The following is a 27,982-nucleotide window of genomic DNA, read 5'->3' as shown; positions in this document are numbered from 1 at the left end:
GGGGGCAGAAGGAACAAGGTCTCAAGTGCTGCTGCAGGGTCCTAGGCAGCTCAGCACTGGAGGCATATGCTCTAGAGGCCGTGGCCAGATGGAGAGGGCCTGGCCAGAGCGGATCTCCTCTTCACAAATCTGAGGGCTGCCCACACTAGAGAGGTTCTAGGTATTTGGAGAGTCCCTGGCGGGTCAGGGGAAACGGAGAAGAGGGAGAGTGAGAAACAAAACTTGCCAAGACCCATTGGATGCATCTGGGAAAGAGGCAAGAGCCCAGGAGAGGCTCCCTGTGCACTGCCCATGCCTTGGACTAACCCACCTCCAGGAACTTGCACACCCCCCTGCCCCACATACAGGTGCACATCCTCTCCCCCTGGTGAACAGATGCCCCTTCTAGACACACCCATTTAGCTCCTAGGAATAGTGAGACTATATTTGCATGATGTGGCCACTACACACATGACCAGAGACTGTGGCCCAGGCTCGAAGAGTGAAGCCTGGGTAATTGGCAGGGAGACATGCCCACATCTCCCACCTGGAGCAGCCAGAATGGGCCATCACCCCACAGGCTTTAGGGCGCTAGGAAGAGAAGGGTGATCTGGGAGGAGGCAGGAGGAGGCCAGAAGGCAGAAGGAGGGTTAGGATTGTGGAGTCAGCGACATAGGCTGGCCACCCACTGAGCCCCTCGTTGTTCTTGATAGCAGTGCATCCAGGAGCTTGAGGTGGGGTTGGGGCTTGGGCCGCTCTGCAGGAAGTGTGGGTGGATGCATCTCTGCTTTCCACCTCAGTGTAAGGAGGACAGCTGGCTTCTCGGTGCCCTCAGCCCCTGTTCTGTGTGGGTCTGAGGACCTGGGCCCTCTGAGGTCCTTCTGTGTCTGGGGTGGCCCCTGTGGCTCACCTGATTCTCTCCACACCCCTCTGTGAAATGAGTGCTGTTCCCCTCTACCCTACATCCCCAAGAGCCCCTGGAGCGATCTACTGCCCATCTTCTCCAAAAACACACAAGGAGAGCCCTGCCCCAGTCCAAGCTGCAATTCTGCAAGAGCTTTCCGTGGCCTGGGGCACCTCGAGGCAGGTACTGGAGAGAAGGGAAGCAGACCCTGCACAAAGTCCCCATCGCTCCTCCCTCTACAAGCCCTGACCACGAGCAGTGTGTCTCCTCTCTGTCACGGTCCTCTGCCTCCTGCCTTGGTCAGCCCCCAGCCCTCTCCCGAGCCTGGTGCCGGTCCAGAGCCAGCTGGAGGGCGCACTTCAAGGTCTCCACGTTGTTCAGAACGTTGTAGCGACTGAGGGCCACCAGCCGATCAAAGTCCTGGGGCTCATAGGTGAAGTTCATCATGCCATAGGGGGTGTCTGGCCTGTTGATGACAAAGTCCCCAAAGGCCTTCTCCTCAGCTGTTTGTCGCTCCACACCTGTGGGTGGGGGAAGCAGAGAAGAGGCCAGGATGGAGCCTTCTGTGGAACTGGCTGGAACAGCCCAGAAGTCTTCCTTGTGCAGGACACCTGGCTGGCTCCATGCGGGCCCTGCTTGGGCCACATCTCAGCTCTCAGACCCCCCAGGAGGGGCTGGCCCCCTGTGAACGCTGAGACCCAGGGAGCAGAGGGCCACAGGGGCCAGCTCAGGCCCACCAGGAGGCGTGCTTAGTGACATTCTCCAGGGAACCTGCCCTCAGAACAGCGTCCTGTCACCATCCCAGGGCTCTGTGGGTCAGTCCCAGGCCCGGAGCTTCCCTTACCTGGGGCCAGGTGTGTGCGGAAGGTACGGTTCACAAGGGGGAAGTGCAGCACGATGGGGGAGTGGGGGTCCTCAGCCTTGGCAAACAGATAGCACTCACGAGCCTCCTGCATGTCCTCAGGGCCCACGTCGATGCTAGGGAAGGGGATTCCTCGGTCCAGGCAGTACTTCTCTGTCATCTTCAAGACCTGAGCAGGAGCAAGCCTCTGACTCTGCCCCTCCTCCACCCTGGCCACTCCCCGCCGCCCTGGACTCATACACACCCAGGCTTCAATGCCAGCTCTGTTTCTGACTAGCTGAGTGACTTCAGGCAGGTGACAGCTCCTTTCTGAGCTGGTTTCTCATGTGTAAAATAAAAAAATTTTAAACTCCCGGCCGGGCATGGTGGCTCATGCCTGTAATCCCAGCACCTTGGGAGGCTGAGGCTGGCAGATCATGAGGTCAAGAGATCAAGACCACCCTGGCCAACATGGTGAAACCCTGTCTCTACTAAAAATACAAAAATTAGCTGGGCGTGGTGGTGTGTGCCTATAGTCCCAGCTACTCGGCAGGCTGAGGCAGGAGAATCATTTGAACCTAGGAGGCAGAGGTTGCAGTGAGCCAAGATTGCACCACTGCACTCCAGCCTGGTGACAGAGCGAGACTCCATCTAAAAAAAAAAACAAAAACAAAAACAAAAAAAAGCTCCCCATCCAGTGGTGTTGTGAAGATTAACAATAATCAGTAATGATCATCAGTCAATCATCCACTGCCTCAACAGCATTCCGCCATGGTCCTCCAGGAACCACCACGGTCTTCCCTTCTCTCACCCCTCTCTGCTCCCTATTAGAAGCTGATGTCAGTTTCACAAGGTTGACATGTGACAATCACAGAAGGTCCATGTCAGAAGAGGCTTCATCAATCCCCAATCAATCCCAGGCTCTCACTGGACCCAGGACAAGGAGGAGACCAAAGAAGGAAGGGCTGCTCCAGCAGCACCACCAGCACCCACATGGGAATGGGGGCCTCCGTCCACCACCCAGCAGAGTTGGAGGGACTTGCTGCAGGGCTTCTGCATCAGAGGGGACCCTCATGGCTCTGTTGTTACCATGGTAACAAAGGGGCCACAGACTCAGGTCCAAGCTGGAGTGGGGAAATCTGTCATGAATGGGCAGAGTCTAGAACTGGGGTACCCTCTATGGATGAGGCTAGAAGATTCCTGGGGACCCTCTTTGGCCTCCTCTTCCCACGCCCACCATAATGTCAGCAATTCTCCTGCAACTGGGAGACCTGTGCTGCCAACAGCATTCAGAAGGCAGCCCCTCACACACAGAGTAGAACCCAGGCCATCCACAAAGGGCAATCCCCACACACCCAGCCAGTCCCCCTCACCAGAGCCTTCTTTCCCCTCCTCTCCTCCCTCACCCTGTCTGTCCACTCACTGCAGGTGGTCCCCACATCCCTGCCTCCCACCTCACCTCAAAAGGGGCTTCCAAGGAATAGTCGAAGGACAGAATGAGGTCCACTGCTCTCTGAGGCAGCAGAGCCAGTGGGAACGGAGAGTTGATGGCAAAGCCTCCGTCCACCAGGTACAGGCAGTCCCGCATGGGGGTGAGCTGGTTGGGGAAGGCATCCGGGTGTGTGTCTGCAAGGAACCCATGTGTACGCACAGGGACGAATGCAGTTACTCTTGCTATAGCAACTGCTTCTGTATTTGCATTCACATTTGCCTTCTCTCTGTAGAGTTCTCTCTGACAGCCATGGAGTCTCCTGCCCCAAGCCCTCAGCCCTGCCTTCCAACTTCCAGCAGTACTTAGAGTCGCTCCGCATCAGCCCATAGGCAGCAGGAGACCACACCTCAACCCCCAGCCCAAAGCCAGCACTGGCCCCAGTGAGCCAGAGGCACGGGCAGGAAGGGAAGCCCCCCATCTCCCACCCAAGGCAGCACCCACCTTTCCAGGCCACGAACTCCCTGCCAGCCACATAGTCCTTGTGCAAGCAGAGACCCCGGGTGAAGTTAAAGCTTTGGGCAGAAGTGAAGCGGGAGGTGAATATGTCCAGCACAGCCTGGGAGAAGGGCCCCTGCGGGGTGAGGAGCCTCGTTCGCAGCCTCGAGGGGTTGTGCAGCTGAGGCTTCTGGCAGTCATCTAGACAGGGGTGGGACAAAGAAATTGAGGGAGAAGTGGCATCCTCCTTTGCCCAGTGGTCCTTATAGTTCAGGGGTGCCCCTCCCCAACAGTGAGCCCTCCCCACATCCCTCCTCCTCCCCGACCCCACCTCCCAAGCCTCTGACCAATGCTTCATGGAACCACTTTAAAACAACTTTTTCTTTTGTATCCTCTATGTTTTGAAAACTGCCTATAGCATTGTATTTACTAAGTAATAATTTATCTTCCACCCTTCCGAAAATAAAGTTTGAGTCTACAGCTTCCAATCAGAACTTCGTCCATTAAACTCTGACTGAGCAGTTACTATGCCCGGCACTGCACTAGGCATGAGGGCTGCGAAGGTGAACGGGACCTGCCCTGGCCCTCCCAGGTGCACGGCCTACTTGTGGGGGAAAGTCACGTAAAGAGAGAATAAATGATGACAATGCTCCGGGGTAAGGACAACGACAGGGATGTGCACATGGTCCTAGAGGACCACGGTAGTAAGATTCTCAGGCATCCTGGAGGGATGGAGTGGAAAAGGGATGTCTGGCAAAACGGCATCTGAGCTGAACTGAAGAACAGAGCAAAAGCGATCCAGGGGAGGAAAGTGGGAAAGTGCTCTGCACCGTGGGGCTCCCATGAGCCATTTAAGGACCAGGCTGAAGAGGAGCCACGGAAGGGGGCGGACAGAATATCAACCCAATACCCAGTAGTCCTGTGCCGAGTGGACCGAACTGGATCCCAGAACAGAGAACTCAAAGGTGTGGCTTGATCACACCTCTGGGCATCTAGAGACCCTAAGCTAGAAGTCATTTCCTCAGGACTTCCCCAAATCCAGTGGGACAGCCAAGTCCTTCTCTGTCCCCTCCCTCATTCTTCATGTCTCTGCCAGGGCCCTGTTGCTGGAATGTGGTGTGGGAGGGACTCGGGGTCGCTACCCTCACCTGTGATATTCACACTGCCTCTGTACCACTCCAGGAAGCTGAGGCCCGAGCCGGCAGTCTTTAGGAAGATCTCATCCAGGCTGGTGGCAAAGGCGCTGCCCCACACACCTAAGGAGACAGGCACAGCCCCACCCTGCATCAGCGCCTGGCCCCGGCACCTGCCTGTCCCCAGCCCTCCAGCCTCGACTCACCTTGCAGGTAGCAGATCCGGGGTTCGGGCTGGAGCTGCAGCAATCGTCCCATGAAGAGTTCTGAGCCGAAGAGCTCGGTGGGAACATAAGCCCCGTACTTGGGGAAGCCGACCTCATAGGGCGTGAACTCGCACCACTCTAGGGGCCCGAGTGAAGGGAAAGTCACCAGGGGCTTCCCACCACGGTGCTTGTGCCCAAGCAGGAATCTTAGCCTTGCCAACGACAGGAAGAAGCAGCAGCCCCGCTGTGCTCCAAGGTGCCTGTGTGCAACCACCTCCTCTGGGTACCCCGATCACCCTGGCCTCTCACTCCCACCTCCCCACCTCCTCTACCTCCTTCCTTCGTCTCCACACCCAGGCACCTGCAAAATCTTCCCCACTCATGTTGGTGCGGACGTTGACGCTGGTGTAAATGGGGTAAGGGTTCTGACCCTGGCGGACCGCCTCCTGTTGGTCAGACAGCTTGGCAGGATTCTCCTGGGCAGGAAAGAAGGGAGGCAGCTTGGCCGCTTGGCCTTTCAGGAGTTCCATTCCCCATCCCCACGGCCTGGGGCCGGCACCCTGCAGGGTGTGGCGTGCCTACAAGAGAGGCTTTGGGTCGCCAAGGCCAGTGCTGTAAGGACAGACTTCTGAGGGACAGGCTTCAGGCCGCAGCCGAGGGGAGCCCACTGTGGGTCTGTACAATTCCAGGGACTATGGGAACACCCTTCCTCCTTCTTTACTATTCAAAACAGCGTATCAGAACACCAGGGAGTCAGGGTGACATGGTTAAAGGAATCCTTGAAAAGCCAGTCCAATTTCTTTAAAAAATAAATTACTAGAAAATGTGGATTATTTAGTTAGAAATGAGAAATCACTTGTGATATCCACCCACAACTGATCTCCACACACGGGGTGGTGGGGAGCTGCTCTGAGTCTTATCGCCTGGAACTGCAGCTGGGTCTGAAGTCCCAGGAGCAGCCAGGCAGCGTGAGTTATGGCCGAATTGGCCAAGGAGTAGGTGTGGTGCTGGGCCTCACTTCCAGGTGTGGGCTGAAATCACTTTCAAAACATCCTGAGACCAACTAAAATCACTATCTCTGGAAGGGGGACCAAGGCATGGGTGTGTTTAAAAAGCTATGCCGGTGATTCTAATATGCAGCCAGAGCTAAGCGCTGCAGGCCAGGATCCTCCTTCCCCAGGGGTTAGGAGCTAGGGAGGCAAAGTGGTGCCAGCCCACCCTGGAGTCACACTCCTGGCCCCAGGGGAGCCGAGACCTCAGGAACAGCTTTGTAAATCAGATCTTAGCCTGAGGGATGAGGCAGAAGGAAGGGGTGGGTGGAAGGAGTGGAGAGGAGCCTGTGTATTTCCTTCTGGCTCTTCTCTCACCTCCTGGTACAGGAAATACTCCACAAGGAGGCCCCAGAGGTCGATGAGGGACACGCTGTGGCCACTGCGCTCCCGAACCCCCAGTTCCTGAGTGTAGTACTGTAGCCGCTCAGTGGACAAAGCTCCCATCTTACTGCTGCAGACGTGAACCTGGGCACGATCAATGGGGCCCTGCAAGGCCACCTGGGACCAGGCTGGGTCCCTGTAGAGTGTGGAGATGCACCTGGGGATGGGGGGGTGTGCCTGAGTCAGGGGCAGGAGAGCACAGCCACGGGAGAGAGGGGTGCAGAGTCTGTGAGTGGCCCTCCACCCCCACCACTTGCTCTGCTGCCCTGCAAGCAACCCCACTCAGAGGGGCGCTTGGGACTCAGCCTCTTCCTGCCCCTCCTAACACCCTTGGAGACAGGATCCCAGCCCCTCAGGGACTCCTTCAGATCACCAGGTCACAACCCCACACTTTGTGGGGTCTCCTTTACCCTGTGCCCTGCCCCCACCTCACTTACCAGGTGGACCCAGAGACCCCACTCAGGTAGGTCACAATGTCTAGAAGGCCGAGCTCCTGCAACCCTGCCAGGCTGCCATACAGAGAAGACATGGCTCGGGTTCCACCACCGGAACCCAACACAGCCACTACAGGCACCTGGGTACAATAATAACAAGGATAACGACTCCGACTACCACCGTCATTTACGTATTACTGCCTATACATGTCGGACATTATTCTAAGAGCCTTACACGTATTATCTCATTGAATCCTCACAGCAACCCAATGAGAACCCCATTTTTGGCCGGGAGTGGTGGCTCACGCCTGTAATCCCAGCACTTTGGGAGGCCGAGGCGGGCGGATCATGAGGTCAGGAGATCGAGACCACAGTGAAACCCCGTCTCTACTAAAACTACAAAAAAATTAGCCGGGCGTGATGGCGGGCACCTGTAGTCCCAGCTCTCTGGAGGCTGAGGCAGGAGAATGGCGTCAACCCAGGAGGCGGAGCTTGCAGTGAGCTGAAATTTTGCCACTGCACTCCAGCCTGGACGACGGAGCGAGATTTCGTCTCAAAAAAAAAAAAAAGAGAACCCCATTTTCCAGATGTTGAAACTGAGGCACAGGAAGGTTAAATAATGTGCCCAAGATCATACAGTTATTAAGTGATGAGCTCTCACACCTAAGCCGTGCGGCTCCAGAGATAGCCCTTAACCATTCGACCTGGAAGATATAGACCTGGAAGGTACATCTGATTCCCCAAAATCAGCTACAGCAGGTTCCTCTCAACCGTGGCACTCTCGATATTCTTGACCAGGTAGCTCTTTGCTGTGGGGACTGTCCTATGTGTTGTAGGATGTTTAGCAGCATTTCTGGCCCCCTCTACCCAGTAGAAGCCAGCAGCCTCCCTCCACCTCCCCTCTCCCCAGCAGCAACAATGAAATTGATCTCTACACGTGGACAAATGTCCCCAGGGGTGCGGTGGGGAGGAACTAAATTGTCCCCCGCTGAGCACCACTGAGCTAAAGTGACAAAGGCTAGCAAGCAGCCTAGACCTGCCCCCAGACACCAAAGCTGCCCAGACGTTTTAAGGTCTCCTCAGGATCGGAGGTGCCTGAGGGGTCAGAGTCCATGCTTTTGGTTGCTTAGCTTTCCCAGTAAGATTTGGCTCATTCCACTCAGGATTTTTGGTTCTTTTCCCTGTTCTCTTTTCATCTCCTGTCTTGAAAAAATGCTCCCTAGCCACTGCTCACAGAAGGCGCTGTCGCTTCAGAGTGCTGGATGAGACAGAGCAGACACCTAGCACAGAGAGGGCACACATATTGCCCCAATGAATGATCTAGGCTTGTCAGCGCTGGGCCACAGTTACAGCGTCTCCTGAGGACTCAGGCAGCCAGGAGGAAGCCGGCAGCCTACTCCTGATCCCCTGTAAGTCCCTCTCTCAGCATGCCTTTCCTCCTGCCTCCCGGCCACAGGCTGGCTGTCTCTATACCCAGAGGATCCCAGGGACCCCCAACCTCCACATCCCTTTGATCACGTTACGGACTCAACTGTCCCCCTCCAAATTCCTGTGTTGAAGCCCTAACCCCCAATGTGACAGTATTTGGAAACAGGGCCTACAAGGAGGTAATAAAGGTGAAGTGAGTAAGGGTAGGGCCTTCAACTGATAGGACTGGGGTCCTTAGAAGAGGAGGAGGAAGAGACCCCAAGGCGAATGCTCTGCACACATGCACAGAGGAAGGGCCACATGAGGACACGGCGAGACAGCTCCACTAGGAAGAGGATAGGGGCCCCAGCAGAAACCAACCCTGATGATGACACCTTCATCTCGGACTTCCAGCCTCCAGAACTGAGAGAAAAGTCATTTCTGTCATTTAAGCCACCTGGTCTGTGGGGTTTTGTTACGGCAGCCCACACAGACCAAGACATCCAGCCTTGGCCAGGGCTGTTCGGCCCTAGTCCCATATGGGGTCCTGGCTCTGCTGATGGTGCCCACAGCTCAGGCGAACAGGCCAACCTCCTCTGGCCCCTCTTAGCCATGCTGGTCCTCTCAAGGCAAGAGGCTTGATTTGGTCCTAGCGGCTCTGGGGTCCAGCTCCTCCTCCATTCCGTACCTGGCCACTGTCCGGAGCCTCACTCAATCCCAGCACCTGCTGCAGGGCCTTGGACACGACCTGCTTCCTCCTGTCCAGAAACTCCTGCTCCCCATCACAGAGGTCAAAGCCAAGGCGTAGGTCTAGGTCCCTGGAGCTGCCTCAAGTGGGGTGGGGTGGTGGGGGGGGGTTCTGGGTGACTGTCCAGTGGAGGAGAACCTTGGGCCCAGCCCAGGTCTTTCACAGGAGCAGGTCCAGGGAATCTGCCCACCAGCACCAGAACCAGGGAGGGAAAAGTGTCATCCCCACCCCACAGCCTGAGCTTCTTGGGCAAGAGAATGGAGCACGTTGGGGTATGTCCCCGCACTTCTAGCCCAGCCCCAAGAGGCCTTCTGCCTGGAGTCCCACTCACCTCATTTCCACCTTCACACTCAGAGCCACCTCCTGGCCCTGAAAGACACAGCAGCCCCAACCCTGAGCTCTCTGAGCAGGATTCTCCCAGAGAAATGGCTCCCCCACCTGCAGCCCCTGGGGCCCCGCGATCTCTGGCCCGATGTGGACATTATAACTGAGCTCTGGGCTGACCTGATCCAGCCACCCTCTTGGGTCCCTCCTCCAGACCTCTCTTGGTGGTCACAGAGAGCAGGCAGGGGTCCCTCTGGCACCCAGATAGAGCCTTACCTCCCCCAGGGCCACAGAACACTGTTCCTCCTGGCCTAGGGGCAGAGAGGAGAGCAGGATGCCCCCCTCGCCCAGCTTGCTGGTCTGAGCCTCTAGCTCCGTGCTGGGGCCACTCTGTGGAGAAGAAAACACCCAAGAAGCTCTCCAGCAGGGAAGAAAAGTCTCCCCCAATGTGGCCCTGGAACGCCCGTCTGGGCTGAGTTGGATCTACCGTCCTGGCGGCACACTCACCTGCACAGCTGCCAGCAGCTCCAGCAGCTCCACGTGTAGCCTGGAGCTCAGCACTGGGTTCACGTGGAAGGTAAAGGTGGGTGGGAGGCCTGGCTCTGTGGGAGGCTGCAGGGGCAAGAGCTGTGGCTTCTCGTAGGCCCCAGGCACTGCCAGCTGGAGCTGCCTAGAGCCTGAGAGCAGAGGGCCCAGGTGGGTGCGCAGGTGAGGGGGTGGGTCTGTGTCTGTGCAGCTTATGCTGGCAGCGCCCCAGCAGCAACCCCTCCCTTCTCTTCCCCAAGGAAATGCCAACTCCTATTGCTCTGCTCTCTCTCGAGCACTATTGATAGAGAAAGCCTCCGGAAGGACTCTTGGGTCCTCTAGCCTGCCCTGGTCAGAACTGGGACTCGGGAAGGGTGGGAAGCACACAAATGCCTGGAGGGGAAGGCAGGGAGCGGGGAGGGAGAGGGGCCCTGCCCAGAGCCTGTGGGGCTGATGATTTGAGATGATTCTATGTTTATTACAAGAATGAGCAGTTTTCAGGTGGTGGGTCCCCCTTGCCCCACTTCAGCCTCTTTACTCCTTGTGTTGGAGGTTTGTGGCCCGAGAGAAAACCAGTAGGCTGCAAGTTGTTCTGGCCTTTGTTTCCAAGTGTAGAACGTTGGGAGAGGAAGGTTTGTAGAGGCGGGAGGAGGAAGAATGGGATGCGTGGGTACAGAGAGATGCACGTCCTGGAGAAGCAGCGGAGGGCTAGACTGGAAGATGAGGCCCAGGCTGGGAGGAGTGAGGGGGTGGGCTTGTGGGCTCCGGAGCTCCATGCCCAGCTTCCCAGCAGCTTTCTGGGGAGGAGGCCAGACCCCAGAGAGAAATGGCTGCACATGACATCCGGGCAGAGGGGGCCGCAGACAGCCCCCCAGGAGTCCCAGCCCCTAACACAACATGGAAGCAACAGAGACCCAAAGTTTGCGAGGACAGCAGACACTGAGGGATGAGAGGTCCAGAGGAGTCCCTGCCCTACAGCCCCTCCTTGCACTGGATGAGGCCCAGAGACTCGACATGACCAAGCGTGGGGAAGGAATTCAAGAAAATAAGGAAAGTGATATTTTATTCATGCCAAGGCCTATGGACTGAGATGGAGACGTGCTATTCGTAAGAAGAAACCAAATCCGTGGTTGAGGGAACTGGAGTGTCACCGACCTGGGTTTGACCCTGGCTCTACTACTTACTGGCTGTGTGCCCGTGAGCAAGTGTCTCCTTTGGGCCTCAGTCTCATGAATTAGAGGATACTGATTGTGCCCACTTTACAGGGTTGTTAGGAGGATTATAAGACGCATTAAAATGCTTAGCCCAGGGCCTGCCTCAGAATGAGCCCTCAGGGTTCCCTGGGCAGGACTCGTCCTGCAGGCTCAGGCTGTCAGCACTGGAAGGGGCCTTCGCTGTCACACAGCCACCGCTGCTATCCCACATCTGGACTCCCCTGCCTGGGTGGCTGCCCGCTGTGGCACTGGTTTTGACAACCCCAGTTCTTCATTTCCCCCGTATTCTCATTCTGCCATGTGACTTCAGCTCCTCCCGCTAAAGAGGCCAACTATAATCCCTGCCCTCCAGCTTTGAGTTCAACTCATTTTGGCCAATAACATGTTAGGTAGTGGCCAGGCTGTGACCAGGCTTAACAAGCGCTTGCTCGGTTGGGCTTGCTGTCTTTTGCCTCTGTTGATGCCTTGAGAACATGCCCAGGCTAATGGGCTTGTCACAGGAGGCAGAGGAGAGACGCATGGCACAGGGCTGGGCCACCCCCGCCAAGCCCAGCCCGGCTGACCGCCAGGTGTGTGAGCCGAATAGATGCTGCTTGTATGCCACTGAGATCATGTGGGTGTTTGTTGTAGAGCAATAGTTGGGCAGATACAACCTCTTTGCTGGAACACTTCCAGGGACAGGTTGTTCACTGCCTCCAGGGGCAATCCATCCCCTCGTTAGTCGGCTTTGAGCAATGAAAACTTTAAGAACTTCCTGCCCCAGACCCACCTCCTTGACATCAGTAGTCCCAACCCCAGGAGAGAAGGCAAAAGACCCAAAGCCTCTGAGCAGACTCACCATACTCTTCCCGTAGTGGGGCTGTCCCATCTCCCCGGAGCGTGCCCTGGATTCTCAGACAGGGGTGAGCCTGAGGAAAGCAGAGGCCTGTGGGAGCCAGACAGCCCACGGCCCCAGCCAGGATGGAGAGAGGGAGGAGTGCCTAGGGCAGGGTCTGGGAAACAGCCATAGCCCCAGCCAGGATGGAGGGAGAGAGGAGTTCCTGGGGCAGGGTCTAGGAAACAGCCCTCCCAGGACCTGGGCCTCATGGGTAGGAATCTTTTGCAGCAGCCCAAGGTCATACCCAGGCCCTCTCCCCAGACTCAGAGGAAGTGGGCGCTGGTGGGAAAGGGGGAGGAGTTGAGAGGCCATGACAGTGGCTGCTCCGGTGGTCTCAGCAGCCAGAGGCCCAAGTGAGTAACGTGCTATGTGGGAGTAGGAGGCTGGGGTCCTGGGCTGTCCACCAAGTGCCTGGCAGCTTCTTGTCCTTCCCCTCTGGAGGTGCCTCCCTAGCATGTCTCCCCTCCGAGGAGGGCTTAGGTGTCCCCTCTGGAGGTGCCTCCCTAGCATGTCTCCCCTCTGAGGAGGGATTGGGTGTCCTTCAGAGGCAAGTGGGCCTGATGGGCCCTGTCACGGGTTCCTCACTGCCCCCCAGCCTGGAACAGTGCCAAGCTTGCCTTCCCCACTCACCACCAGAACCCCGTTGGTGATGACTTCAGATGCAGGCACCTGGCTGCAAAGGATGAGGAATACATGGGGAATACATCTGGCCCCATCATGAGGGCCTCTACAATCATCATGTGACTGAAGCCGCGGGCAGAGCGTGAGGAGCACGGCAGGGTTTGGGGTGGGGTGAGCCTGCCGTCCAACATGCAGATGGGTGTCAAGACCAGGCCATCACCTCCAGGCCAGGCCTGCAAGGCCAGTGCAGGACATGGTGACTGGCACCTAGGAGCTGCCCTGACTCAAATCTCTGAGTCTCTGAGGGCGTTGGCTCTACCAGAACTCACCTCTTCTCCAGAACAAATTCCACCTGCAGCTCTTGTGAATCCTACATGGAGGGGGAGGGAGCACCAATTTTTTCAAGGCTCCAAAAACCTCCAGAGCTGATCCTGCCCGCCAGCCCTGCTTAGCTCCAGGGTCTAGAAGGGGAGACTGGCATTGTGGCTTGTCATGGACATAGTAGGGGCAGTGGTATCTCCATGGAGAGCCTCACTTATTCCAAAATATGTGTCAGGCACTGCTCTAGACATTGAGAATTCAGCTGTGACTGAGACAGGCAACACACAGCCCTCAAGGAGCTCATATTTTGGTTTCATGCAAGGAAGATGTATTGGAGGGAAACCTTTATAGGGTCAGGGCTGCGGGATGGAGGAAGGTCTGCCTTGGAGGCTTGGCCTGTGCTGACTGGAGCCCCCTCTTCGGTGGCCCTGTGCTGGGCCTCCTCTCCTCCAGCTGGGCTCTCTGCCAGTACTGGTGGGCTCACCTGGTGGTTGAGTGGGAAGGTGTGTCTGTGAGGTTGGCCACACTTGAGGTTCCTTAGGTCAAACAGGAGCAGGGAGAGCTGGTCGCTGCCCAGGATGTCCTTGTCATAGAGGGTGAGCTCCAGGACGTTCTGGGGACAGGGCAGGCAGGAGGTCAGAGCATGAGGTAGGACAGGAGGGTAGCTGTCTGAGGAGTTCCCCTCCTTCTGCAGCCTGGCCCGCTGGCTGGCCCTCACCTTCACAGCACCATGGATCTGGTAGTGGAAGGTCTCATTCCACTCGGGGTCACTGCAGTTGGCCACTATCCTCGTCTGGGCAGGGCTGGGGGACGCTGTGGGCAGCCACAGTTGCACATAGCAGTCAGCTTTGGACACTGCAGGTAGGACAGGGAGGGGCCGGGGTCTCAAGCTCTCATTGCCGAAAAGGTTTCCCGGGGGAGGCTAGGGCGGAAGGGGAAGGAGCAGAGTAGGGAGGGGAAGCCGCCCATGTGGCATGGTGGGGTGAGGAGGTGGAGGGAGAGCCTTGATGTCTTTCACTCCATCTTGATTCCACACACCTCCCATTCACCTGAACAGAAATCCTGCAGCAGCCAGTTGGAAAGATCCCATGGCAGCAAAGACCATTAATTCCAGCTACTGCCTGATTCAGGCAGTAAAATCCCCTCCCTGCGTGGGCACTGGCATGGAAAGCTCCCTGAGAGCACGTGCTGACTTGTAGCCACAGCGGGCCTCACATGCTCACCCAGGGTGGCACTCCCAGGCACAGGGAGGAGGCCGAGTCTGCACAGCTGTCCCCTCCAGCCCTGCCTGCCCTCACCTCCATGGTCAGCACCAGTCCCTCCACCTACTCCACACACACACGCTCTCACACACACTCTTGCACTCATGCACACACACGTGTGTACTCTCACACTGGTACACACACATGTATACACACACTCGTATACAGTCACACACACGTATACAGTCACACACGTGTATACACACGTGTATACAGTCACACACGTATACACACACGTATAGTCACACACGTATACACACACTCATATACGTGTCACACTCGTATACAGTCCAACACACTGGCACTCACTGTCATGTATACACACACATATACAATACGCACACACACGCATGTATACACACGCACTCACGTTCACACACACTCACACTCACACATATACACTTCCACTCACACTTGCACTCACACATTCCTACGTGTATACACACTCACACTCACACACTTGCACTCACACACACACTCACACACGTATATACACACTCGTGGTCCCACACACTCGCACTCACACACTTGCACTCACACACTCGCACTCACACATTCACACACTTGCACACGTGTATATACACTCGTGCTCCCACACACTCGCACTCATACGTTTACACCACACACATGCACTCACACACCTATACACATGTACTCACACTTGCACTCACACATACTTGCACACATGCATACACACGCGTATACTCATATGTATACACACACTTGCACACATGTATACACACATGTATACACATGCACTCTCACTTGTACTCACCCATGTATACTCTTACACACACACACACATACATACACTCTCTCTCTGTTTGCCAGCCTGAGCTGAGCTCTGAGGAGGCTGCAGGGAAAGGACAGGGAGAAGGGTGGAGATGGGGTCACTCACGCAGGTCTGTACCCCGGATGTTTGTGGCCCTCAGCACCTTCACCTGGAGGTCATAGTATGGGTAGGTTTCCCGCTGCAACAACAGAACTCCAGGGACTCAGTCAGCTAGTGTGAGCCTGGTCCCTCACCCCATTGTTCCCCTCGTCCCATCACGGAGCAGCAACCTGGCATAGGGTCACTGACGTCTCTGTGCCAGGGAGCAGGGAGACCTTGGCAGGGCCCAGGCATTGGGAGTTCAGTACCTTCGTGATGTGTCTGGACCCTGGAACCCATCCGGTCTGGGTTCAAATCTAAATCCAGCACGGAGTCACTGAACTAATGATGGCTGTCATGCACCACACACCTGCAGCTCCTCTCAGACCCTCGCGCCCCCACTCTAGCTTGGGAGCGGCTGTGAGAGCTGTGCTAATGTTGTGCTTGAGAAGATTAAATATTAAAAGAGAAAACTGTGACACCCCCTCCTTCACTTGCTCCCTGACAGAGGCTCAAAGACCGTCTAGGAGGCAGCGAGCAGGTGAGCGGAAGCCGAGAGTCACCAGCCGGCCGGTACCGGTCTGACGAGTCGCCGAGCAGATTGCAGCTGGGCTCAGGAGAGATAACATCAGCATGCTGCCTACTGGGAGGGAAACTCTCCCCTCACAACCCCACTAGCTCCGTGGACTCTACAGCCAGGCTCGCGCATCCTTGGCAAAAGCCAACCCACCCCAGACAAGTGTCAAGTGAACTAACCCTCCATTTCCTAATCAGAGGGAGCTATTTTAAGGGCCAAGGTCTAATTTAAGCTCTGCCAGGTAATCTAGAATAAACAGGTCCCACCCCAACTCAAAACCCAAGGCTGGGGCTGGTCTCAGTCTTCACAGGGCACTGCAGCTCCCAGGACTCCCCCAGTCCGGGTTTCCCAGGTAATCTCAGGTACGTTACCCGCCAGTGCCTCCACAGAGGGCCCCTCTTCTCTCTCTTCTGAAGCAGCACTGCCCCCAGAAGGGGCAGCATCTTGCCTGCCAGCCACCTTGGCCAGAGTGCCCAAGGCATGGCTGGGCAGCCCAGGCCCCAGCAGGGAGCCCTGCCTGCGCTCCTCTGGTTGCACAAACTGCTGGCTCAGGTGTGACAGGCAGCACTGAGCTGGGAGGGTGGAGCTGCCTGCTCTGCAGAGGACTCAGGCTGGATGGCCTGCTGGAGGTGGAGTTTGACATGCTCCAGGAAGTGACTGGAGCTTAATTTTCCCAGGCAGGAGGCAGCTCAGTCCCTCTCCAAGAGACTCTTGGAATCTCTGGTTAGCACTCTTGTTCCCAAACCCAGCCCCCTGGTTATAACTGGGCTGTTTGTGAAAAATAGACACCAGAGCTATTTCCAACAAGACCTCTAGGTGATGCTGGCACAGCTGGCCCAGAGACCAGCTGGCAAGTGCAAATCAGGGACGAGTCTCCTCCAGCTGTGGGAAAGGCCTGAAACTAGCCACCCTTCAAGTCCCACCTTCCCTGCGGCTCTTGAGCTGAAGCCTAGAAATCTCTGCTTCAGTGTTTCATCTGGGCTCAAAGATGTTTCTCTCTCTATATATAGTTTCTAATTATACTTTAAGTTCTAGAGTACATGTGCACAACGTGCAGGTTTGTTCCATATGTATACAAGTGCCATGTTGGTGTGCTGCACCCATTAACTCGTCATTTACATTAGGTGTTTCTCCTAATGCTATCCCTCCCCCGACCCCCCACCCCAGGACAGGCCCTGCTGTGTGATGTTCCCCGCCCTGTGTCCAAGTGTTCTCATTGTTCAATTCCCACCTATGAGTGAGAACATGCAGTGTTTGGTTTTCTGTCCTTGCGATAAGTTTGCTCAGAATGATGGTTTCCAGCGTATCCATGTCCCTACAAAGGACATGAACTCATCAAAGATGTTTCTAATCTCTCCTGACCACCCTCATTAATTCTCCAAACACCAACAGCCTGGTGGGTGCCAGACCTGTGCTAGGCCCAGAAACGCAAAGGTGACAAAGGTGAGGTGGGCCCATCCACATCCTGGGGAAATTCAGTCTCATGACTCCCTGTGGCTTCGGCCCAGGCTAGCTTCCTGGGTCAGTGTACAGTGTCCAGATACAGACAGGCATATGGGCAGGAGGTATAAATAAGGATAGGCCAAACAACAAGTCTGCCCGTCCTTCAGCGACTAGAGAACACTTTAGCGTTCTCTTCGGCTGTTGTAGGCCTTAGGCTGCAGATGGAGGTGATGTCCGCTCTTCTGTGGACCACAACTATTGAGGTGGCTGAGACAGGCACAGTCTCCAGGAAGAGTGAGGATCTCAGGGGCCGTGAACTGTGGGAGGGAGAGAATTTCTGTCCCTCAACTAAGATTCAGTCATCTTCACTCTTCCCAAGGCCTAGAGTCGCAGGCTGAAAAATACAACATCCAAAAAAGATGAAAAGATGTGATTCAACTCCAAAATGAACCGAATGGGCAAGTTCAGACCAGAAACTCCCCCAAAAAAGGAATGTGTGACTGCCAGTGACCAGGCCCCAAAGAAGGGCCTGTTTCTGCTTTATTTGGATTGTGAAGCCAAGACCTGGCCTGGGCTCTAAGAAATGAGAGTCTGGCAGTTGGTGACAGCTGTGAATGTATGCAGGGGACCCGCATATCCATACAAGAGGAGAGGGCACAGAGCTAGCTGGGGGCAGAACCAGGCTGGGGCCCTAGCTCCCGACTGATGTCTTTCTGGCTGTACCACCCTCTTCTGGAAGTCATCGGCCCCACTGCACAATAAAATCATTGCCCCTAGTGCCAGATGTGACAGAGACAACAAGGACTAAATTTTCTCTTTGGAGTTGGCCAAAGTGAACCAACACTTCTCCACTTCCCAAACACCTCTGCATCCCTCCATCCCAATTCCTTCATCATGGGCTACAGGAAGAGGCACCAGGCGCTACTACATGACAGGGGAAAACACTTGGATCTTCCAGAGCGCCAGTGTGTCCCGCAGAATTCTGTAATGATGGATGTGTTCTGTATCTGTGCTGCCAACTCATCAGCCATGACCACACTGGCTGTACCGCGTGGCATTTGTAATGCAAGTATTATATTCCTTTTTTCTTGGTCACTAATTGGCTTATTCTTCTAAGTTCTTTGCTAAACTACTATCTTTTCATTGTTATTTTCATCAGACTCCACGGGAGGGGGAAATAAGAGACCCAGACAGGCTCGGTTTCTTGCTTTATTAGGTTTATTATAAGGAGCAGTGATGAGATCTTTATCAGTCCTCACTACAAAGCTTTCATCTCCAGCCTTCTCCATAGCTCTGTGGAGGGCAGAGAGTTGAGGGAAGGAAGAACGGAGTTTGGGAGCATGGGATCATGTATGTATACCAGGAAAGAAAACACACATTCTTTATTCTATTGCTTCAAACACAGTTTGTGAGAATGGAAGAGAACAAGCACAGCTGGCCAGGAAGGCAGGGCACACGTGGCAGGGCAAGTTCCTGCTATCCAGGGAGGCAGCCCAGCACTTCCCTGCTGCTCCTGGAGGAAGCAGAGTCCAAGCTGGCCCAGAGGAGACCCCGGGCAGCACTGCTTCTGTGTGGGTATGGCCAGTCGGGACATGGCGCCACACACTGCTCCTCCGAACTCTGGTGAAGGGCTGCCCAGCCTCACAGGCCTGAGCACAGTCTCCCACGCCTGTGAATGGGGCCAATGGCACTCACTGTCTCTTCAGGCCCCCACGGACAGTGTGCCTGGGGGAGCCTAGTCTACTTACCATCAGCACGTTGATCTGTCACACAGCATGGAGCCATCGTTTACAAAGGACCACGGCATGTCAAGGACAGGCCACTAAAACTGTCGGTGCTGGGCACCATCACCCACCCTCACTACCATCAAAGACACTGGTACAGTGAGACTTTGAGTCTGCAAAAACCCCGGGGAGGACAGGAGGCAGGGCCACTCTCCCTGTGTGTCCTCAGCCTGCAGTGCCTGAAACTCCAGCCTGTGCACCTCTGGCAGGATCCCCCACACTGCTCCACAGGTTTGGCGGTGAGTTACTTTTAAACCAGCATGCTGCTGTTCTTGTCCCCCGCGTCCTCTCTGCTGTGCCTGAACACCTCTCAGGAACGCTTGGCAGCATGCCATTGTCAGTTCCAGGTTCACTCATCCCCTGCGTGCTGCCGGGACCCACTTTCCTGCGCTATCCCAGTACAACTGTCCAACCACACCATTGCCGAACAAAGCTGGGGAGCGATGGCCGGGGCAGGCTGTAAGGCAAGTGAATGGAAACTGGCTGGAAAAAGAGAAAGGCCCAGAGCACAAAATCGCCACGCACAAAGACTAAGCCAGCTCGCCTGAGTGTCTGGTGAGCGAAGACGGAGCAGTGACCTCTGTGGGAACATGTATCTAGGGATCACGCATACCCCAGACAGGGCAGGCCCATCCTCAGGAGCTGCGGTCACACTCAGCCCGGCCTGAGGCGAGGGATGCAGGGCCTTGCCTAGGCAGAGGATGGTGCTCTCCGAGGCATCTAGGTATGAAGTGTATGGCCAAAGAGGGTCTATTTACAAGATACCTGACAATCAACTAGCACTGTATTCCTAGAACTGACACTTCCCCTTGCTTCTCATCTTACCTTGCTTAAATATTAGTTATTCCCAGAGTCAGGGAAGTGGGAGAGAAAGCCTGGGTAGGGCAGTGAGGGAAGTGATAAACGTGAGAAAGAAAAGGAGACTGAAAACTAATAGGGCGGCTACTGAGGGGTGCAGGGCACGGCTACTATGGGGATGTAAAACGCTACACAGAACACGAGCCATCGGGTCCATGCGACCAGGAGCTTGAGTGCTGTTCTCTCATGGAACTCTCCAGTGAGCCATGCTGAGGGGTCCTTGTGAAGTCGTGTACTTATCTTAATAGAAAAGCCCTTGATGAACAACCCCATGGTTACAAACACTTGTTACAAGTTTCCTTGCGCAGGTGACTGGTATGCAAAGGCAAGATGGTGCACCTCCTCCTGAACAAGCAGGTAGTGAATTCTCTGGAATTGCCCACAGCATAATGGTATAAGGTATAACTAATCTCTTTTCCCATTAAAAAGCTGGCAATGCCAGACCATGAGTCTAATTAATTCAGAGTAGTTCCAGGGCACAAGATAGCCAGTAGTGTCCAAATAGGGAGCCTTGTGGTGGTGGCAGCCAGGATTCCTAAGGCCAGGTGCTCCTTCACCTCTCTGGGAGAGCCAAGCTGTCCATCTGCTGGATCCCCAGGATGCTGGGCTCAAGTGTCAGCTGGGTTTACCTCTTTGGAACAGAAGTAGTGCACGACCACTCCATTGGGGTACCTTGCAAATGCACTGCAGGGAAGAAAATGGCTTGGGAGTGAGGACTGCCTCTAAGTGACCACTTCTCTGGCAGCGGCACCTCCTACAGAAGAGGCACATTGCTGGGGGGCCATTCCAGAAGCAGCTCACCCAAACCTCAAAGAACAGCCTGTCTGAGGGGCTCTGGATTTCTGTAGCCATCATCTCTGTCAAATAACCAAACAGAGGATGAGGTGCACACAGTTAAGAGTGCATGGCGTATTTATTATGCAAAACACACGGCATATTAAAGATGGGCAGTGCACCAGCCCAAAGCTCAGCACAGGCTTCCTGAGAGCCGACAATGTTCATCAGAACAGGTTTCAGGCTAATTCTAAAAAGGACAGCGAGTTTGTCTTTCTAAAGAAAAATATTTTTCCAGCTACATAAGAAAAGGGACAAATCACTCTCCTTTGAAGAAAAGGGGACTAACTAGAGTATATGTCTTAACACAGTATGAGGCTGGCTCAGGATCCTACTTGAGTCACAATGCAGTAGCTTGAAAGATCTTTTTCTTCCTTCACTGGATCTTCCTTAAAATATAAGAACTTTCTGCTGACCTACATCTCTGGGGCACCTACTATATCAGTTTCTAGCTTCAAGAGGGGAAGAGCTTTATGGACAAGAATCCAAGAGCTCTATACCAGACATGGCAGGTCTTTAAATTCTCAAAGCCCACCCCCAACAGATAGAACAGGCTGCTCTCTGAAGGCTCAAGAACTAAAAGTTGTCAGGACAGCCAGCGGCCATGTTCTCCTCCTCTGTTAAAGGGCAGAAATCCATCCTGAGCGTTCTCCACCCCCAGGAACCTCCACAAAGCCCAGATGCTGCACAGGTGTGAAGGAGGCTCACCTGTTGCCAATCTTCTTCTTACACACCATGCACACCTTCTCCTCTGTGATGATGCACTTCACCTGCTGGTGTAAAATCCGCTCTTCTTGGACCTGGAAGAACAGGGGGATCGAGGAAGAAGTTCTATGGTGTGGCACCCAGAAACAGGAGGCAGAGGCCGGCACTGTTTCCTCTTTCAGCCGTCACAGATTCTTCTGCTTAGAACATTGGCAATTCAATGTCAAGCTGCCTACTGGATCAGCTTGAGCTGCACTGTAGAGGCTCTGCCTTGGTCGGAAGGGAACATGTGGACACTGTCTCATACTAAAAGTTAAAAGCCCACCCTAGAGTTTGGAAGGCCCATACCTACCCTCAAGAACTCTGCATGGAGAAGGTTCTTGAGCACTTGATTGAACCGTTTCTTTTGTGCATTTTCTTCCAAGACCTTTTCCAGGAAGATGCGTATGTCATTGATCTGAGTGTTTGCTGGCAGAAGGTTGAGGGCCTAGGGACAGGAACAGAGATATGGACTGGGTGAGGTGGAACAGGAGTGAGAATGAAGAAATGTCTGCAGCCATGGAGCTCTTGGACCCTAGTCCCTTTCCGCATTTCCTCTTCTCATTCGGTGCTCCCTGCAAACGCCCTCCATCTCCCTAGGAACAACTCTTGACCTTGGTGGTGTCCAGTTTGCTGTGGTGCAGCTCAAGGACCTGCAGAGCGGCCTGGAGGTTGGCTTTTGGCTCCAGTAGTTCCAGCTTGATTGGCCCCAGGCAGTGAATGCTGGGGGGCGACAGGTACATCCGAAGCAGGGACAGATACACCTGTCTCAGAGAGACACGAGCCACGTCAGGCTGGCAGCAACCCTCCCAGCACCCCCAGCACTGAGCATGCCTAATGATTTGAGGGGCTCGCCTACAGTAACAGCTATCACTGAGCATGTAAAACTCGTCATTTTCACCTTTTAAATTGGTAAGGTCACACAGGCAACTGAAGATGTTAATTAAGGATTGCTTTTTCCCTAACAGAAAAAACCAAATGCCTTGTATTCATTTGCCATTATGTCATTTACAAAATGCTACCACTGTAAAATAATTCAAAAAGATTCCTCATTTCCTTTGGCTTTAAAAGCTGAGACCCTGTCCACATTTTTGCAGGTGGGGATAGCCTAAGGTGAGATGCTGCACTTCCTACTGGTGCCAGTACCACAGGCTTTCACAAACTCAGTGCACATTCGGGGCCAGATGATTCCTGGTTTGGGGGCTATCCTGTGCATTGTTTAGCAGCATCTCTGGCCTCTACCCCCTGGATTCTGGCAGCACCCCTGTCCTCAGTCTGTGTATTCAAGATGTAGTACATCAGAACCATGACAGGTTCCCACTCGACAGGCAGACCTCATAATTTATGACACAAATCAAGAGAGTAAAGAGACAGGAGTGCTATTAATAATCACAGGGATGACAAAGATGTACGCCAGAACTACCCCAAGCACACCAGGATGAATGGTCCCTTGCTGTCCCTCAATACATACATGCAAGATCAATCAGAGCCCTGACTCGTGCCCTGTCTTATTCTGCCACTCATATTATTGCCACCTCTGGTCAAACCAATGGGGTGAGGTATGCACATTTGCTCCCTGGGTCAGGGTCACTACTCACATCTTTGTTGCCATCTTTGTTTTGGTCATAGTGTTTGTGGCAGTACCTGCAAGGGAGAGAGTGGTGAGAGCAGGTGGTGTGGGGGGGCACATCTATATGAGAGGCTGTGCATGCAGCCTGCTCGAGCAGCCTAACCATAGCCAAAACTGGGGGCCAGGACGGAGGCGATTCTTGCTCCCGCAGTATGGGGAGATGGCCTTCTTAACTCTCATCTCTCTGTGGGGCCTGCTTTTAGACTGCTTAGGAGGTGGGATGTTGGGGCAAACTTACTCCTCAGCCATCCTTGTATCCTTTAAGATGTGGACATAAATGAAAAGAGCTTGTTCATGTTTCCCCATGCGCCCCAACAGGAGAGCTCGTTCTTCTAAGAGGCCTAGGAGGAAAAGGAATATGAGGAACCACTGCCACCATCACGCAAGCACAAGGTGGGGGCTAAGCTGTCAGAGTGGACACGGGGCAATATAAAAGAGAAGACGATAGGATTCTTATTGCTTGGGTTTTTCTTCAAGGAGAAAATGACTGAAGTTTAAAAAAGGGGGAGGGAGCTATTTTAGGAAGTACTTTATCCCATCTTTTTTGAGATCACATATAAACTGGGTAAGAATATTCATTCAGCAGCCAAGTACTTAACAACCACCTACAACATGCTAGGTGGTTCAGGTAAGATGAGCAAATGCTTGCTCTCAGCTCTCATAAAGACAAATTAAATTATGCCAGATTACAAAAACTGCTGAACAATGAACTTGGCCGAGAACTTGTTGTTCTGAAGCAAAAAACAGGTTGCAACCTGGCTATCAATTAGCATGTGGTTCATACCCAGGAAGGAGACTTTTCTCAGTCACGGTACAAAAGTGAGTCTTCAGAGAGGACAAAACAGGAGCACTGGCCTGAAACACCTGTTTTTTCCAGGCCCAACTTTTGTGGAGAGTTGGGGAACAATTAAAGGGGTGGATCAGTCTTTGCATGACCTTCACTGAAGTGGCTTCTGGCCCTAAGCCAGACACTCACCATCAAAGGGAAAATCACAGATGAGCCGGCCTGGATCATAGTAGCTGGAAATCTCCAAGAACATGAGGAGCTTTTGCCGGTATTCTCCCAGCTCACCCTCTTCCTCTCCAGCTGGGACTGGGGTTTTGCCTTTACGGGAAACCAAGCTCAAAATGAAAAGACACTGCCAGGTGGCAATGTAAGGTCATCAAGAAAAATGAAGGGAATGGGGTTCAAGGATGTCACCACATGACCAGAAAGGGCCTCCAGGGTGGCTTCCATGCTAACTTCTTTTAGTTCATAGTCTCTATGTGGCCCCAAAACATCAGCTTACGGTTAAAAAAATAAGCTGAATAGAGAAATACTCTGTGGGCAAACCTGTTTCTTATCAGTATAGCTGTCATCTTGCAGACAGGTCTGTTCCTTCCACCCTCCCCCAGGGATGACTCTGAGACACTCAGAGATGCCAGGACCCAGACAAGAGCTCCTGAGTCTCATGTGCCAGGCCTGTGTCACTTAGCTCCCCTAGCTCCTCTTTAGAACTTCTGCCCACCTGGGCAGAGAATAGGGTGGCTTGCTTACCCCCGCCACATGCGGCACCTGGGACTGTGCTCTCCTCTAAGACCTGGGGCCAACCGGCTTCCTAAAAGAACTGGTACCTGCAGGGAAGGACAGGAGATACTCCTTCATCAGACCTTGCACCTTCTCACAGTACAGCTGGATCAGGCAGTTGTGGAACCGAGAGCCTGTCTCCTCCCAAACGTGGATGATGTGTTCCTGAGGCAAGATATAGGTCTTTGTCACTGGTATTCTCTGGGCTGTGACCTGGTCTCCCAGCCTCCCTCACATTTTTAAGGCCCAACAGGTCCCATCCAGATTATCCCCTAATCAGGCTGCAAAGATGACCAAGAGACAGCTTGTCTAAAGCCACCAGGAAGTTTCACAATGCGACCCAGTAACGTGAGGAGCCTTCTTCTCAATTACTAGTCTAAACTTCTTTTTACTAATTTTGTCCCATAATCCTCCAAACTCTCACGGCGACTCATGTAATTATGGTTAAATATCTGCATCCTGGTACTTAAGCCTAGTTGATTGTCCTGTGGTCACTTTTGAGTTTGGTTGTACAAATGTGGCTTTGGAATTTTTTTTTCTAAAACATCATTTTTTAATCCCTCTGTACTTTACCTAGATTTGGTAGGTAGCATTTCCAGCTTGGTCTACCGGGATCTTTTTCTTCAGAGGAAGCTGAAATAACCCTCATCCTTCCAATCCCCAAGTGACAAAAATCCCAAATCTGAACAGCCCGATAATAGAGCCACGCAGTCCTGGATCCTGGGTTTAAAGCTTTTTAGTGCAGACCAAAAAATATCTTACCAGATAAGGAATAGCCAGACCCTTAAAATTCTCTATTAAGAAGCCGAGGACTCGATCACGTGGCAGAGACTCCACTTCCGGGAGATCTTCAGTAAATATCTGTCAGAATGAACTCGAGTTCCAGCAGCAGAACCATCTGACTGCAGTTCCACCAAACACACATACATGTGAGCACAGGGATCAAACAGACTTTAGGAGGGGAAAGGTACGAGAAGGCATCTGCAGGCAGTCAGCATGTCAGACGAGGCACAGGCCTCCTCACACCTGTACAAGGCTCTCTCTACCAACTACAGCGCTGGCTCGCACTTCCCAGTCCACCCTTTCTAGCACCAATGAAGACACATGCATGAATCCACCCTCCTCTCCATCCACTGCCGTCTCAAGTGCAATCAGAACCAAGTGTGTACCAGATAAATCCAAGGGACTCCCGTGGCTCACCTTCAGACCATCTTCTGGGAAGTCTCTCAGCACCCACACTGAGTAGGAGAAAATCAAATGCAGGTTTTCCGTGCCTAGAAGGAAAAGCAGGACTTGTCAGCAGTTGAGGCCCATCTTGCCTGTGGCACTGGGAAGGCAGGTGGGCAGGTTGCCCCAGAATTCATTTTCCTGAAAAGATAGCTCAAGCATGAGCCACTTGGGGCTGTTAGCCCTACTGGGCTGGCTCCCTACCAGGGGGCTGTTATAGGTCAACCACCGAGGGACTTTTATGCCATTTGGAGGAATGACATTGAGTGAACACAAGCACGGGAGGGAGGGGAGCAACCAACCAGAAACAGAAACGGAGGGAGACCAGGTCATTTGAACAAGAGCGCTTTCCCACCCCTTTCAAAAGGTGGACTTACCTAGATGCTGCAGATACTGCACTGTCCTCTCGTGGCCTTTCAGAGGGGAGTTGGCTTTCTTGGACTGGTCCACGAGCACCTGCAGAGCTGGCCACCAAGCCCAAGAACAAGGTCATGAGCCTTTTCCCCATGGGAGATTTGTTGTATCTCAGTAGGTTTCCCTGCCATGTACAAGAGCCCCTCCCAGATCCAAGAAACCACCTCCCCACCTTTTTCGTGGAGCCCCTTCTTCTCATACAGGATGATAAGCTCACTGTACTTGTGAGCCTTCTTCAGCACGTGCTCGCTCTCCTCGATGTGGCAGTGATTGTTCTCCAGGCGTAGCAAGGGGGCCACCAGGGCCACATTCGTCTGCAGAAAGAGGAAGAGTTCAGTGGAAACTGCTTCCTGGGGAGCCCCACCCTTCCCTAGCCCATGCCTGCTCTAGGCTGAAAGGCCAGGAATGTAGCATAAGCAAGAGAAAGCAGACAGCCCTCTTTCAGGACAGCAGGTAGAGGCTTTTAGAGCATTTATGGATCTTCGCACAATGTGTTTTAATGTTCTGTGGCGGAGAAGACAGACAGAACTTCTTGAAGGAAACACTGTCCCAGCTGACTTTGTAGCACTAACTGCAATCCAACAGAGAAGATGAATCCACTGTACAATTGTGCATTGATATCTTGCCTTATCCTCTTAATTCCAAGAGACTCACAGGCATCAGGAGAAGTCTATATAGTTTCCAGAATCAAAGACTTCACTCTTACTAGTGGCAGGTCCCCCAGGATCTAGCACTCCCTTTTACTTTCCCAGACTGTTAGGGTAACTGGGAATTTTGGCACCCGAGCGCTCAGGTAACTCACATGGAGATAGCACTTGAGCAGGGTGGTGTCGATGATTTGTAGCAGCTTCTTCTTGGATTTGATGGTGGGAGTGCCCTCCATGAGCGGGGAGGTGCTTGACTGGTGATCAGAGTCATTCAGCTTCTTTACCAATTGACTTCGTTTCTGCAAAGGTCAAAATGTGGGGTTAAGGCCAGGACTAAGTCTTCCTTTGTCATCTGAGCTACTGGGTAATTCTGAATACCTCCAAATCAGCTCATGCCTATTGGCCTGATCTCACATTAGCATGCGATTTTTAGCACTGCCAAATTGCCACAGAGACAACAACAATTACTTATTGAATATTTACTACAGACCAGGCACCATGCCAAGCACTTTATATATACCATCTTAAACCTAAAACAAGTGCCGATAATATTATCCTTATTTTACAGGTGAGGAATCCAAGGCACAGGTGTCAGCTGCTACGTAAGGGGTAAGGCAAGATTCAAACAGGGGTCTGACTCCAAAGCCCATGTTCTTTTATTTTTTTTTAAATCAACCTTATTGAGGTATAACTTACAATAAAATCTAATCTTTTAAAGTGTACCATCAGATACATTTTGACAGATGTGTACATGCATGTAACCACCACCTCAGTGAAGGAAGATAACGTTTCTATCACTCCAGAAAGTTCCTCATGCTGTTCCCGAACAATCCCACCCACTAATCTGCTTTCGATCCCTGGAGATGAGTTTCTGCCTATCCTAGAACTTCATCCAATATGTATTCTCTTGAGTCTGGCAGAGCCCATGGTCTTGCTCTGCCATCTCTCTGGCACAATACTAGTGTCAGTTACTTCACGCATCCCCAGTGTCAGTGAAGAAGGCCAGGGAAGGATGTGTGTTCACCTTCCTATGGCTAAGACATTGGCAGTGGAGGGCCTTCCACAATGCCACAGGCTTTGGGAGATACTATGCCCAGGAATCTTTTTTACTTAGCACAGTGTGTGCAGTGTGTAGGCAGTGGCAAGTTTGTGTGCTCCTTGCAGGCTGCCAGCCCCAGGAGGGCACCCCTGGAGCCCAATGTCAAGGAAGGGCCAAGGCCACCCATGCCT

The 27,982-nt window shown here is 53.5% G+C and overlaps 2 protein-coding genes across 3 annotated transcripts in view; both read right to left on the bottom strand.

Annotated features, from left to right (window-relative positions):
* Window positions 1-397: 397 nt before the first annotated feature.
* On the bottom strand, window positions 398-16,173 carry PLA2G4F (phospholipase A2 group IVF). Its single transcript, XM_003266762.4, has 20 exons — window positions 15,976-16,173; window positions 15,055-15,127; window positions 13,613-13,749; window positions 13,379-13,507; window positions 12,903-12,943; window positions 12,583-12,625; window positions 11,914-11,983; window positions 9,844-10,013; window positions 9,613-9,726; window positions 9,344-9,381; window positions 8,953-9,088; window positions 6,861-6,997; window positions 6,358-6,580; window positions 5,352-5,466; window positions 4,991-5,128; window positions 4,800-4,907; window positions 3,658-3,852; window positions 3,184-3,350; window positions 1,728-1,914; window positions 398-1,404 (listed from the first exon to the last, which is right to left on the bottom strand). The coding sequence occupies exons 1-20, from the start codon at window positions 16,084-16,086 to the stop codon at window positions 1,184-1,186; spliced, it is 2,553 nt and encodes an 850-aa protein (XP_003266810.2). The 5' UTR covers window positions 16,087-16,173; the 3' UTR covers window positions 398-1,183.
* Window positions 16,174-18,245: 2,072 nt separating this feature from the next.
* VPS39 (VPS39 subunit of HOPS complex) overlaps window positions 18,246-27,982 on the bottom strand; it is a 56,173-nt gene continuing 46,436 nt past the window's right edge. For both annotated transcript variants that reach the window (XM_030814249.1, XM_030814250.1), the window contains 13 exons: window positions 26,908-27,051; window positions 26,278-26,419; window positions 26,069-26,155; window positions 25,665-25,738; window positions 25,227-25,325; window positions 24,512-24,629; window positions 23,874-24,002; window positions 23,136-23,238; window positions 22,866-22,911; window positions 21,882-22,031; window positions 21,581-21,715; window positions 21,232-21,323; window positions 18,246-20,373 (listed from right to left, as the gene is read on the bottom strand). In XM_030814249.1, coding sequence (XP_030670109.1) covers window positions 20,298-20,373; window positions 21,232-21,323; window positions 21,581-21,715; window positions 21,882-22,031; window positions 22,866-22,911; window positions 23,136-23,238; window positions 23,874-24,002; window positions 24,512-24,629; window positions 25,227-25,325; window positions 25,665-25,738; window positions 26,069-26,155; window positions 26,278-26,419; window positions 26,908-27,051 — 1,395 coding nt within the window. In that variant the 3' untranslated portion in view covers window positions 18,246-20,297. The remainder of the gene's footprint in view (window positions 20,374-21,231; window positions 21,324-21,580; window positions 21,716-21,881; window positions 22,032-22,865; window positions 22,912-23,135; window positions 23,239-23,873; window positions 24,003-24,511; window positions 24,630-25,226; window positions 25,326-25,664; window positions 25,739-26,068; window positions 26,156-26,277; window positions 26,420-26,907; window positions 27,052-27,982) is intronic.

Source organism: Nomascus leucogenys, chromosome 6 (assembly GCF_006542625.1).
Source record: "Nomascus leucogenys isolate Asia chromosome 6, Asia_NLE_v1, whole genome shotgun sequence".
Lineage (NCBI taxonomy): Eukaryota > Metazoa > Chordata > Mammalia > Primates > Hylobatidae > Nomascus > Nomascus leucogenys.
This window is presented reverse-complemented; position numbering and strand designations above follow the sequence as displayed.

Excerpts from the sequence above, each read along its gene's own strand:
- PLA2G4F (XM_003266762.4), bottom strand. The coding sequence starts at position 16,086 with ATGCCTTGGGCACTCTGGCCAAGGTGGCTGGCAGGCAAGATGCTGCCC. Across the intron at positions 13,750-15,054 it reads CATCCGGGGTACAGACCTGC|TGTCCAAAGCTGACTGCTAT; the intron begins GTGAGTGACCCC and ends TCCTACCTGCAG. Across the intron at positions 9,382-9,612 it reads GTTCTGTGGCCCTGGGGGAG|GGCCAGGAGGTGGCTCTGAG; the intron begins GTAAGGCTCTAT and ends TGTGTCTTTCAG.